Raw genomic sequence first — 13,151 nt, 5'->3', positions numbered from 1 at the left:
ACATACAGAGTTTGTGTGGCAAAATAATAGAAAGTAGTCTAACTGTATCTTGGAAGTCAAAACAACTCCATTCCATTTGTTTTATGGGTTCTTCTTCTTCTTTGGGGTTTGTTCTAAGGTTTGCTTACTTAATACTTATATCCTCCTTTAATTGTTTTTATATCTTTGTGTTTGATTTCTACCTAGTAGATCATGAATATCATCAAATGATAACTAAAATTGGTGAATCTAAATTTTCTATCTTGGATTTTTGAGCTATAAACAACTCAATATCTTCTTCTCCCTTTCAAATTTAAGGCCCTGTTTGGATTGCAAGAAAAACATTTCCTTTGGAATTTATTTTTCTTTCCTTGATTTAAAGGGGAATGATATGATTATGGTTAATTTATATGGGTATTATCATAAACTCAAGGTTTCTCTAAGCAAAAGTTGAATAGGTTTGGTTCAAGTTTTCTTTTTTCTTTAGTGATAAAAGTAGGATTTTTGTTGTTGTTGAAGTTGATTGTTTTTAAGCTTTCATTTTTAAAAAATTTGGTGATGCAATGTTAGTTTTCATTGCTTTTGAGTATTGGATTTTGGGTGCATTATAGCTCTAGTTTTGGGTACTGGATTTTTTTTATTGTTGGTCTTGGGAGCTATTGGGTGGATTTTTTTTTATTGTCCTTTACAAGTAGTATTAAGAAAGCTGGAATTTAAAAAAAATGATAGGCTGACCCTTTGATTTTCCCTTACTAATGCTTCTCCAAAAAGAGCATATTATAATACTCCAAATCTAGCCTTTAATTTCAGGAATCTTACACTTTAAGATCTTTATTCCCCTTCCTTAAAATAATAAAAAAATTGATTAAAATTGTCATAAATACCTCTCATATAGGATATAGCAAGATCTAATCATCACTGTCAGATCAGATAATATATGTATGGTATGGCTGGATCTTCTCTCTTCAATCCAAAAAAGATTGCAATCACTTGTGTTGTTTGAATGTAGACACAATAGGGTTTTGCTCCCTCAGATCAACTGATCAAGATCCTCTATGATACTGTGTAAACTTTAGTAGAAATATAAAGAAAAAGAAGAAATGAAGGGGGGAAATGGAGAAGAAGAGCGAAAGAAAGAGGAAAATTGTGCAATATGGTTGCATTCCAATTCACTTAGTGAGATAATACAGAAAAGGATAAATAAGCCCTTGAGTGTAAACCCGAAAGAGAGAACATAAATAGTGATAGACTTATATTTGATCCTTAGGAAGCAACCTCACCTCCACACTTAGATAGGTGGTGATATTAGTAGTTTTCCTACATATACTCCAATCAAAAGATTTATTGACTCACTAAGAGATAAATCTCAACCATACAATACTTTCTGCAACTAACACCATGTGCATGAACAAATGAAAATTTTACTAAGTATGTTGTACATACACATTAATTGTAAGCTGGTTTGTTTTTTCAATTGAATATAGATTAACAATACTAAATTGCTTTGCAATCATTAATGAAATTTTTATGCTTAATTCCAATTTCATTCAATTTTTTTGATATCATTCCAGTGAAAAAGAAATAGAACAACCTTTTGTTGGAGACCAACTTTTTTCCCTGATTTTATTTTCCAAATGTTACTCAGTCCTCATGCGCTGCCACTTCAGGACTTCCAAAGCATCTCCCTTTAAAATTCTCCTTATTCTATATTCCATCATGTCTTCTATATCTAAGTTCCTTTTTTTTGACACGTGACCACAACTTGATGCATGTTATCTACATTGCAGAGGAAACACACATATCGTTTCAGTTTGCTTCCATACATTGCCCAAGCAACATGCTTGTTTATTTTTATCCAGTTGGTCTTGGTGTTTTTTTCGTCCTCTGATTTTTTGAATACTTTTTTCTCTCAAGTCATTGGTTGATAAAACACGCAGATTTATTTTTACATTCCTTTTGAATCTAGTAATACATTTTGAATTTATCTGGGATCTGTTCTTTTGTAGTATGGCTGCAGAAGATCCAGCTTCTGGATTTGAGACGACTTTTGATGCTGAATCTGCTCCAAAATCATATGGAGCAGTTGTTCTTGGAGGAACTTTTGACCGGTTGCACGACGGTCATCGCCGCCTATTAAAGGTTTTGGGTTTTATCTCTGGCTTCCATCTTTTCTGTTGATCTCATATTCTACTGCAACAGAGGCATTTTTTTCCTAATTCACTTCCTGTGGAGTTCGAATAGGATATTCTGTGGAGTTAATTTAATGTGTTTAATTGGTATTTTTTTCTTGGTGTTTTGATTGATCATCAGGCATCGGCAGAGTTGGCAAGAGATCGAATTGTGGTTGGTGTCTGCTCGGGACCAATGTTGGTAAAGAAAGAGGTATGTTTTAATATCATTTGACAATATTTTTAGTTAGTTCCTTGTTCGCAATATTTTCATAATTGATGAAAAAGATGAAATGTGATTGTTCAATTTCTTTGCAGCTGTCACACTTAATTGAGCCTATTGAGTTGAGAATGAAGGCCGTTGAAGACTACATCAAGGTAAACGTCCAAGAGCCGTTCGTGTTGCATTACTTCATAATTATACATCTCCATAGTTTATCTCATGAAAAATATTGCTATGTTTCTTGAGTCCCTGCCACTCTTATAAAGGAATTTGAAACAGAAAAGAAACTGCGAGACCTATTATTGCTCCAGCAAACTGCAAATAAAACTACGTAGTAGATTTCAAATTATATGGACACAAATCAGGGCTTTTGTAAGGTTAATGCAACCCACATTTTCCTTCTAACAGGGGTAGTGACTTAATTTCAGTCAACTCCATCATTTGTTTTAAGGTCGATTTTTTTAGGTGCCACAAACTTTAATAAAAGTCCAGGCATTGCATGATATGGATGGCAAGGATTGAAATGACCCACTTTTTCATGTTAGATTATGGATTTACAAGTTCATGAATTGAATGAAAGAAGACAGATAAGTGCATGTGTCCTGTAGTTGTTCTGTCTCCATTTAGCCATTTACTTACATCTTAGAGTACATAAGTCACATTCAGACTGAGAAACAAACTTGAGCAGTTTTCTTATATAAAGTTTACCATCAGTTCGGCATTTTTAGAATTGGTTGGTGAGTTCTGTTAATATGAATGTAGGCCACTGCAGGGAGAAGATCTATATGGTTGCCCATTAAATTTATCTGCATTAGGAACCTTTTAATCAAAAGGACAGTCCTTGTTGCCAATATCATCATAGTTTTTGAGTTTTTCAGGCACTGATTTTCTTGCTGTGTGGATGTACCTGGTTTTTAGGAACTTCTGGGCACCTTAGGGCATGTTTGAAATCTCGAAAACAACAACCCATGTTATAGCCGGCTTTTCTTTTCGTCGGAAATTTTCCACCAAAATGGTTTCCACTTTGAAGTTTGGAGGAATGAAGGGGATTGAAGAGGGGAGAAGTGGAGGGGCATCTGTCGTCAGGTGTGCTCGCCGCTCGGTAAGAGATGAGTGTTAGTGTTTTATCTTGTATGCTTGAATGGAGAAGCAGGGAAAAATTTTCATGTTATGAAGCTCAAGTTGGGTGGGGTCGGGTTTTAGATTTTTCTTCCCTTAAACCAGACCCTAACTGAGATTGGTCAGGTTTTTCAATCTGAAAACCATTCAACCCTAGACAATGATTGCTGAATCCGACACGTGGTATTTTCGGTTGGGGTCGATGTAAGCCGGGTAAAAACCAAGCCCATGTTGCAACTTTAAGAATGATATGTCCAGGCATTTTGAGGTTGACAAGCATTTCTTTTGGGAGAAGCTGAGTACCGGTCTTATTTGTACCCCATTTGTGAGGACACGAGATCAATTCTTAGATATCATGACTAATGGGGTTATGTTATAGAAAGAAAGAGGGTTTTTTGTTTTTTTTGGGTAGGTAAGCTGGGATTGAACCTCCGATCTCCAGGTTGGACAGAAAGAAATATGGTTATAGTAGTTAGGGAAGAAGGGGTAATGTAGGTTAGAGTTAGAAGTAGTAAAGATGACTTCACGACTAATTAGAATTGCAAGTTTGAGAGATTTATAGTTTTACATGTTTTATTCATGTAGATTTAATGTTAAGTTTTTAGAAAAAAGATCCACTTATATTTTATTTGACACTTGAGATGAGTTTTTAAGTTTTAATTACACTCCTTCGGCATTATCGAAAGGAGAAAAACACTATTCTGGGAAAAAATAATCATCTAAATAGGAAGCATGCTCTTAATTAAGAGGAAGGGTGCTTCCCCTAAATTTGGGAAGCGGGAATAATTTAGCTTCCGAAGCGAGCTTTCCATCCAACTAGAAAGCTTCCGATAACTATTGGTATCAACACCTGCCTATTATGTTATTTTAGATTTCAATGACCACGGACCTATATATATATGAGAGAACATTTCCTACACACTTGTGTAGGTAAGTTACCTACGCACTACCTTAAAATACAGTGGGGGCCCACATTGTTTGGGTGATCCAAACAATTCATTTGAATGGTCCTCACATAGATAGGATGTCCACAAAAAATCAGATCCATAGGATCATCCTAACCATTCAAACTATGGAGGCAAGAAATGGACTAATTTGTGAAGGTTTATACACGTCCATTTTACCTCCACAAATCGTAGGGTTGGGATGATCCTATGGATCTGATTTTTTGTGGACACCCTATCTATGTGAGGACCATTCAAATGAATTGTTTGGATCACCCAAACAATGTGGGCCCCCACTGTATTTTAAGGTAGTGCGTAGGTAACTTACCTACACAAGTGTGTAGGAAATGTTCTCTCATATATATATATATATATATATATATTAGCTTCATAGGATCATCCCAACCCTACGATTTGTCGAGGTAAAATGGACGTGTATAAACCTTCACAAATCTGTCCATTTTTTGCCTCCACGGTTCGAAGGGTTAGGATGATCCTATGAAGCTGATTTTTTTGGGCACAACCTATCTATGTGAGGGTCCATCAAATGAATGGTTTGGATCACCCAAACAATGTGGGTCCCCACTTTATTTTAAGCTAGTGTGTAGATAACTTATCTACACTAGTGTGTTGAAACCGTTTTCTCTCTCTCTCTCTATATATATATATATATATATATATATGTATAGGGAGAGAGAGAGAGAGAGAGAGAGAGAGAGAGAGAGAGAGAGAGAGAGGAAAGTGTTCCTAAGCTATAGCATAGATAAGCTCAAAAACACATGTGGCCCCACTTTTTTTGGTGATCCAAAGCATTCATTTGGAGCGCCCTTCCATGAATAGGGTGTGTTCCAAAAATCAGCCCTATAGGATCCCTCGCCATCTGTTGAGGGAAAAAATGGGCAGAAACATGGACACACAGTGTCTGTCCATTTTCCACTCCGCCTTTGATTGGGTTAGGACGATCCTATAGGGCTGATTTTTGGTACACTCTATATCCATGGAAGGGCCTTCCAAATGAATGCTTTGGATCCCCCAAAAAATGTGGGGTCATGTGTTTTTGAACTATAGATTAGATAAGCTTAGATAAGCTATAGCTTAGGAACACTTTCCTCATATATATATATATATATATATAGGGAAATGTTATCAGCACTACTGTATTTTGATGAGGGCACTCCTCACTTTATTCAAAGTACGGTATGGCCCGCACCATAGGATGATCCAAACCGTCCATTAGATGGGCCACAGCCTAAATACGTTGTGCCCCAAAAAAATTGACCCGGACCCGCGGGTCCACCTGGACCTGCCCGTAATTTACGGGTTCGGGTCACAAATTAATGACCTGTTTACATTTCAACCTTGCCCGTACGGGTCATGGGAAAAGTTGTCCGGGCCGGGTGGACCCACGGGTGCCCGTGAAAAACACATACACCAAAAGTTTTTTCCTTCCCAGAAATAAATCCTGTATTTTCACAAGGCCAAAAGAAACAGACGTAAAAAAAAGAACTCACCCAAATGGCCAAACCCTAGAGGCCTCACCTCATGCCATTGTCTGACGACCTTTCTGTTACTCTCTCTCTCTCTCTCTCTCTCTCTCTCTCTCTCTCTCTCTCTCCGAAGATAGGGTTTTGACTTTTGAGGTCTCTGTTGGCTTCTTTTTTTTCCTTACATGAACATGATTAACTTGGTCTTGAATCTATGTTTTGGGTTGTAGATGATCCAAACCGTCCAATCAGAGGGCTACATAGATCAGAGGGCTAGGATCATCCTATGGAAATGAGTTTTTGGACTGAACCTATTTATGTTATTGCCCATCACATGGACGGTCTGGATCATCCTATTACAGTGTCACTGTGTGGGCATAAAAACAGGAAAAAAATAACAGAAAATATGTCAAAAAATATGGCAAAAAACTGGGTGATCTGCGGGTCGACCCCGCCCATAAGGGCTGGGTGCGGGTCCAAGATCCGTGACCTGTAATTTTTTCTAGGTCATTATGACCTGGCCCGTTTGAGCCGGACCCATACGGGTCAGTCAAACCTGGCCCGGCCCACCCGTTTGCCAGGTCTAAGCTTATCTGAGCAGGAACTCACAAACACATGTGGCCCCACATTTTGGGGGGATCCAAAGCATTCATTTGGAAGGCCCTTCCATGGATAGGGTGTTTACCAAAAATCAGATCAATAGGATCATCCTAACCCCAATCAAAGGTGGAGGGGAAAATGGACAGACACTGTGTGTCCATGTTTCTGCCCATTTTTTCCCTCCACAAATGGCAGGGTTAGGATGATTCTATAGGGCTGATTTTTGGGACACACCCTATCCATGGAAAGGCCTTCCAAATGAATGCTTTGGATCCCCCAAAAAATGTGCCCCCCCATGGTTTGTGAGCTCTGCTCACAAACCATTTCCTCTCTCTCTCTCTCTCTCTCTCTCTCTCTCTATATATATATATATATATATATATATATATATATATATATATGAGAAAACGGTTCCTACACATATGTGTAGATAAGCTATCTACACACTAGCTTAAAATACATTGGGGGCCACATTATTTGGGTGATCCAAACCATTCATATTTAAGGCCCTCACATAGATAGGGTGTCCACAAAAAATCAGATCCATAGGATCATCCTAACCATTCGAACTGTGGAGGCAAAAAATGGACTAATTTGTGAAGGTTTAAAGACATCCATTTTACCTCCACAAATCGTAGGGTTGGGATGATCCTATGGATCTGATTTTTTGTAGACACCCTATCTATGTGAGGGCCTTTAAAATGGATGGCTTGGATCACCCAAACAATGTGGGCCCCCACTGTATTTTAAGCTAGTGTGTAGAGAACTCTCTACACATATGTGTAAGAACCGTTTTCTCATATATATATATATATATATATATATATATATATATGAGGAAAGTATGCGCTGCAGCGCAGGGAGCTCCCTATGCTTTAGTGGCTTATAAAGCCTCCCATTCGTCACTTTTTGTGGACCCGCTATGCGAACCAATGGGAGGCTTTATAAGCCACTAAAGCGCAGGGAAGCTCCTTGCGCTGCAGCGCAGGAACGCTTCTCTCTCTCTCTCTCTCTATATATATATATATATATATATATATATATATATATATATATAATATAGGCTTTTGATATTTGCACTGCCATGTTTTAAACTCAGCTTGTCTTTTCTGTTTTAATTGGCTTCTGAGAGCTTTTTGGGAACTGTAATAACCTTTGACAGCTGTTCAAATAATAAGGCAAGAGAAGTTAGTTCAATTATTAAAACATGGTAGTGCCAAACTGCCTATATCAGTAGCCATAATTTATTGCCAGTATACATGCGTTCAAGAACCAAAGACATGCTTAAAAAAAATAAAATTTGCAAGACATGCTTCAAATTGACTACTGGTGCATATTTAAGCTATATCTGAACATATAATAAGATTTTTATTTGGGTGCAAATATAATAAGATATTTGTGATGTTTGTGCCTTTGTGGATACTATTTCCATAATTTTTTTTGGTTATGGCATTTATTTTTATTGTTGTTTCTCTGGACATGGTTGTAGTCTGTTCAACCTGGATTGACAGTGCACGTGGAACCCATTACGGATCCCTTTGGCCCCTCAATTGTTGATGAAAAGTTGGACGCTATTATCGTCAGGTAACTTTTACAACTTCATCATATGTTGGAAGTTTTCGTGTTGTTTTTTCAGGGCTTTTAAAAGCATCGCTCTTCTCCCTAAGTATTTTAGTCATTGCATTATAAGTAGATAATGCAACGAAAGAAAAGTAGTAGTTAATTGGTTATTTGGTGACATTTTACTAACCTTGAATTTAAGGAGTTACTTCTAATCTAAGAGTGGTCGTGCTAGTGGGGCCATTTTGCATTGAGATGGCAATATCCTGGATTGCAATCCCATGGAACAGTCAGGTTTCCAAGCTTTGCAATGGTTTCACAGTGAGGGAATGACAGGAGCCCTCTTTAATGGCAGCTCAATGGAGAACCCTCTTACGACCATGGATGCAATGACCGCAAACCTCTGGATTCCGGTTGTTGCTATCCCCCTTACTGATCATTTCAGGATATTGAAATCTTGCCTGCAAGGTGAGATTTCAATGTACCATTCAAAAAACAAAGGTGAGATTTCAATATCCTGGAATGACATTGGTAAGGGGAATAGCAATGATCAGAGTCAGGGGCTGTTGCCTGGGTTTCCTGGGTAGCCTGGTTTTCTGGGGTTGGAAGCCGGCTGTTCCAGGGGATGGCTATCCTGGATATTGCCATCCCCGTACCGAACAGCCCCATTAGGTTATTAGCATTTCACAACCATGAAACTGAAGCAAAGATTACATTCTAGGGAAGGAGTGTGATGATTGATATTTAAGTCATGATCCTAAATTTGGACATAATCAAAGTTTTGTGGTTAGGTTTTAATCTGAATGGTACATTGCTAAAAGGGTTGTTTTGGTGCTTTTGCTATGTACTTTCACACGTTTTACTCACTGGGGTAGTTTTCATTATGTAGCTTGCAAAGGACATATCATATATGTATGTTCTTGTGTCAGAATTAAGGAAATCATGCTCAAGTTTATGGTCCCATTAACAATGTATTAAAATTGAAGTGTGTGGGATGTGTGGAGCCATACTTAATTCTCAGTTGTGATCACATCAGTATCAATTGCAATGAAGGTATAGGCTTGTCCAAATTATCTCATCCATGTTAAGTAATGAGGTCATTCTCTATCAACTATCCTTGTTTAGACATAGGAAGATGTTGTAACACAGCTATGATATCTTGTGGTTAGGGAATATTTTTTACAGTTTCATACCTAGATCAAGCACAATCTGCACTTGATATCATAAAAAAGGAACAAAATCAAGTTTTTAACATTTCTGTAGGACTTGTTGTCTTAGTATGGATCTATCATGGTGTGGAACTTGTATTGTGGTATGATCGTGATTTTCTTACGTTAGCTTTAAACTATGCACTCGAGATTCACATATTTTACATATGTTTTGCACAAAAGTTCGTGCTTGTCAGTTATTTTATCGTATTTGTCTGATGGTTTATCTCTTCAACTCATTTATATGCTTCGAAATTTGTTCTTAACACTTTATATATGAATATGTAAGCCATGCCTGTGACTATTCATATAATGATTTGCTAAAAGTAGTTACAAAATGTTTATAATTACTGTTTTTGGTTTGTCTCTCATGCCCACAAAGACAATATGGAGCTAAATTGCATATTATCTCGTTGGGTAAATTTGAGGCTTTTTATTTCCTCTGGACTTTCCACACAAGTTAGGTGGGTGAAGGTTTTATTTTATGGTCGCAACAATCCATGGGGTCTTTGACAACACGTTTGGGGGGAGGGTCCCACTGATATCATCAATGGGAGTGGGTGAGACAAAATTTTAATTTTTCTGATGCGGCTTCCAATGTGGTGGGTCTGTCCCTTTCCCTATTTTAGGACTCTGATTTCATTCTCCTAGCTCAAAATGTGAAAATTGACCGACCACTGTGAGAATTAAAGTAAATGAACATATAGAAGATACAAAGGTTGGGAATCTCCTACTTTCCAAGAACAAGTTGTGGAATGGAACTTCGTATATGATTCTGTATGGACTTCTTTAAGCTGCTATTTAGCTTGTGACCGTGAAGCATTATATAACATAGATTTGTGATAATATCACCCATTTCCATTTGTATTCAGCAAAGAAACGTTCGGTGGCGGATTATCAGTCAACAAGCGGCGAGCTGAGAAAGGCCTGCCGCAATTGAAGGTGTGTGTTGCTTCTTTTGCCTTATCTTTTCACTCAAATCAACTTACTTTGTATGCCTTTACCAAAATTCCATTACATTGGTGAAATTCTAATGAATCCATGTATAATTATCCCATTTACTATGAGAACAGACATCTGACTCAAAGCTATGATTTTGAAGAGCCATCTTGATGTACATTCTCTTATGCCCTAAATTTGAGTCCGATAATCAGTTTTGGACTCACAATTGGTTCTCAAAATCCAAAACAAACAGGGCATTAGGTAAATTGAAAGAAGGCCTGTAGTCTGTGTAGAGCATGATGACATTTGTTGTCTGCCTGGCCCCATCGGTAACAGCAGTTGCTCTGTGAAATGATACAGTTCCCGCTACTTCAACTAGTAGGTGCAGGCAAACACAAATTCCATCATGCTCTATACTGAACACTAAGCCACTAATCTAGGATGAAATGGTAGACAAGAGAATGTCAAGATTGGGGGTTTTGTTACTGATTTTAGGCTTGAAATTGTGTCTCACCATTCAAAGAACATATCTTCATGTAAGATTGTTACCAGAAGTTCCTTAGAAAAACACTTCAAGGGCATGCATGGTTTTCTTTGTGAGACGTTGGCACTGTATATAATACAACTGCAATTGCTGTTATGACATATTGCTATTTTTGTATCATGGGATAGTAAGTTGTTAGATTTGGGGTGGTTGATTTTTTTCTCATATGCATCTTTTACAGATTGAGGTGGTTGACCTTTTATCTGAAGAAATGAGTGGGGAAAAGCTGAGCTCAACTACATTAAGAAAACTGGAGGCTGAAAAATCCACACAGCAGGACCAACTAATGAGCTTAAAGAGATAGCATGTCTAGTTCTGGTGCATGGTTTATCTGGTGAACAAAGAGAAATTGAATGATAATCAGCAAATGAAGCACACGACCAGGATTTGTAGAACATGCAATACACATTGTAGTTCATCCTTTCTCATTATCTGTCTCACATGACACACCATGACTACCAGATGCTTCAACCCACCCTGATGGTTCAGGGTTGGAGTTGCAAAGCGACGAAACAGGGATTCTTGTTAATGGGACCAAGTAAAAATGTTGACATTGCTCTGCTTGTTTGGGGGTTTGTCTTTCTCCCCACTTTCATCAAGAAGCTAAACTCAATTGCTGATAAACATTGGTATTGATTGTAATGTGTTGTGATTCTTCACTCTTTTTTTTTGTTCTCTTTCTTTTTGTGGGTTTTGTTTTTTGTATGGGGCTCTGTCCCTCCAATAATGAAGCACTTGTTCAAATAAAAAGAAAAAAACATATGCAACCTGTCTACAAGCACTACACAGAAAGAAGAGGGTAGTGGTTGTAAAGTGAATTTGCTTTGCTTCTGTTTGTAGTGCAAAAAAAAATTGTTTTAAGGACGTTCCTGTTGGTCCTTATCAGCAAAGTGAATTTATTGCTTCTTTAAATTTATATTTGTCAACGCCATTTCCATATTTTTTTTGTGCACTAGTAAATTCACTTTCTTGATATGGACCAATGAGGGTGCCCTTCAGTCTATCATTCCTCTATAGATATCTAGAGATAATGTGATCAAGTTAGCCAATTGCCAACCATTAAGATGGCAAATTGGTTACTTTGATCACTCATGGGGGTTTTTGGTTTGCAGATAGTAGAATTAGAATAGCAGAGATTATGGAATCCTGTTTTATCCATTGTTTGGTTGCAGATTTAGGGTGGGTTTGGATACTCTGTTTTTGCTTTCGTGTGTCCCTTAAAAAAACAGCTGCAAGGGAGTCCCCATTGTATCCACATCACCAAAGTCCATTAATTATTCATTTATTTTTACATTAATTATTTCTGATTTATTTCTTTCCTTTGAAAATGGGGCAGGTGATGGCAATCCCATTCATCTCACTATAATAGTTTAGGATATGTTCTTCGACCTTAAATTGGAAGATATTGTGAATGCGCTTTATGTTAACAGAAACATAGCATTTAGGCCCTGCTTGGGTGCAGGAAATTTCTGGAAAAAGGTTGGAAAGGAAAAATATTTCTAAAATTTCTTACTTTTTCGTACTCTCTCTCTCTCTCTCCCTAATAGCATTTAGGCCCTGCTTGGGTGCAGGAATTTTCTGGAAAAAGGTTGGAAAGGAAAAATATTTCTAAAATTTCTTACTTTTTTGTATTCTCTCTCTCTCTCTCTCTCTCTCTCTCTCTCTCAGACACACACACACACAAACTTGGACTAACCCTATTCAATGTTTATTTAGCAGGGCGTTCAATTTATGATTACATCCTTCCAAACCAACCTTAATCATAGTATTTCCCATCTAAAACATGCAAAGAAATTTTTTTTCCTGAGAGACTTTTCTAGCAAAAATGTTTTTCTTGCAATCCATACAGGGCCTAAAGTGGAATATATGAACTTATCAACTTGGAACTTGGAAGAGCCTTGGGCCGTGGAAAGATGGAAATAAAGAAAGGAACATATCATTTCTCACCCATTTAAATGCTCCTTGATAATCGGAATACCACAATGAATTCCAATACTCTCTCTCTCTCTCTTCCAAATTAACCATAATCATATTATTTCCCCTCTTAAACATGCAAAGAAATTTTTTCCTGAGAGACTTTTCTGCCAAAAATGTTTTTCTTGTAATCCATACAGGGCCTAAAGTGGAATATGTGAACTTATCAACTTGGAAGAGGCTTGGGCCTTGGAAAGATGGAAATAAAGAAGGGAACAATATCATTTCTCACCCATTTAAATGCTCCTTGATAAGCGGAATACACATTGAATTCCAATACTCTCTCTCTCTCTCAATTACTTCTAAGTACGGGTGGACATGGTTCCGGTTCAACCCGAAGAAACGAACCGAACTGGCCTATTTGGTTATGGGATTTGGTGGTTTGGTTCCGGTTCCCAAAATTGGA

At 37.5% G+C, this 13,151-nt stretch overlaps 1 protein-coding gene across 1 annotated transcript; it reads left to right on the top strand.

Moving 5' to 3' along the window:
• Window positions 1-11,433, top strand: LOC143851053 (phosphopantetheine adenylyltransferase-like). Its single transcript, XM_077360373.1, has 7 exons — window positions 1-118; window positions 1,986-2,118; window positions 2,290-2,361; window positions 2,466-2,525; window positions 8,007-8,101; window positions 10,158-10,227; window positions 10,953-11,433. The coding sequence occupies exons 1-7, from the start codon at window positions 84-86 to the stop codon at window positions 11,073-11,075; spliced, it is 588 nt and encodes a 195-aa protein (XP_077216488.1). The 5' UTR covers window positions 1-83; the 3' UTR covers window positions 11,076-11,433.
• The last annotated feature ends 1,718 nt before the right edge of the window (window positions 11,434-13,151 follow it).

Source organism: Tasmannia lanceolata, unplaced genomic scaffold (assembly GCF_043159265.1).
Source record: "Tasmannia lanceolata isolate RefF3 unplaced genomic scaffold, GAP_Taslan_0.1 ptg000018l, whole genome shotgun sequence".
In the NCBI taxonomy this organism is placed as follows: Eukaryota; Viridiplantae; Streptophyta; class Magnoliopsida; order Canellales; family Winteraceae; genus Tasmannia; species Tasmannia lanceolata.
The sequence above is the reverse complement of the archived record's forward strand: the minus strand, read 5'-3'. Positions and strand labels throughout refer to the sequence as shown.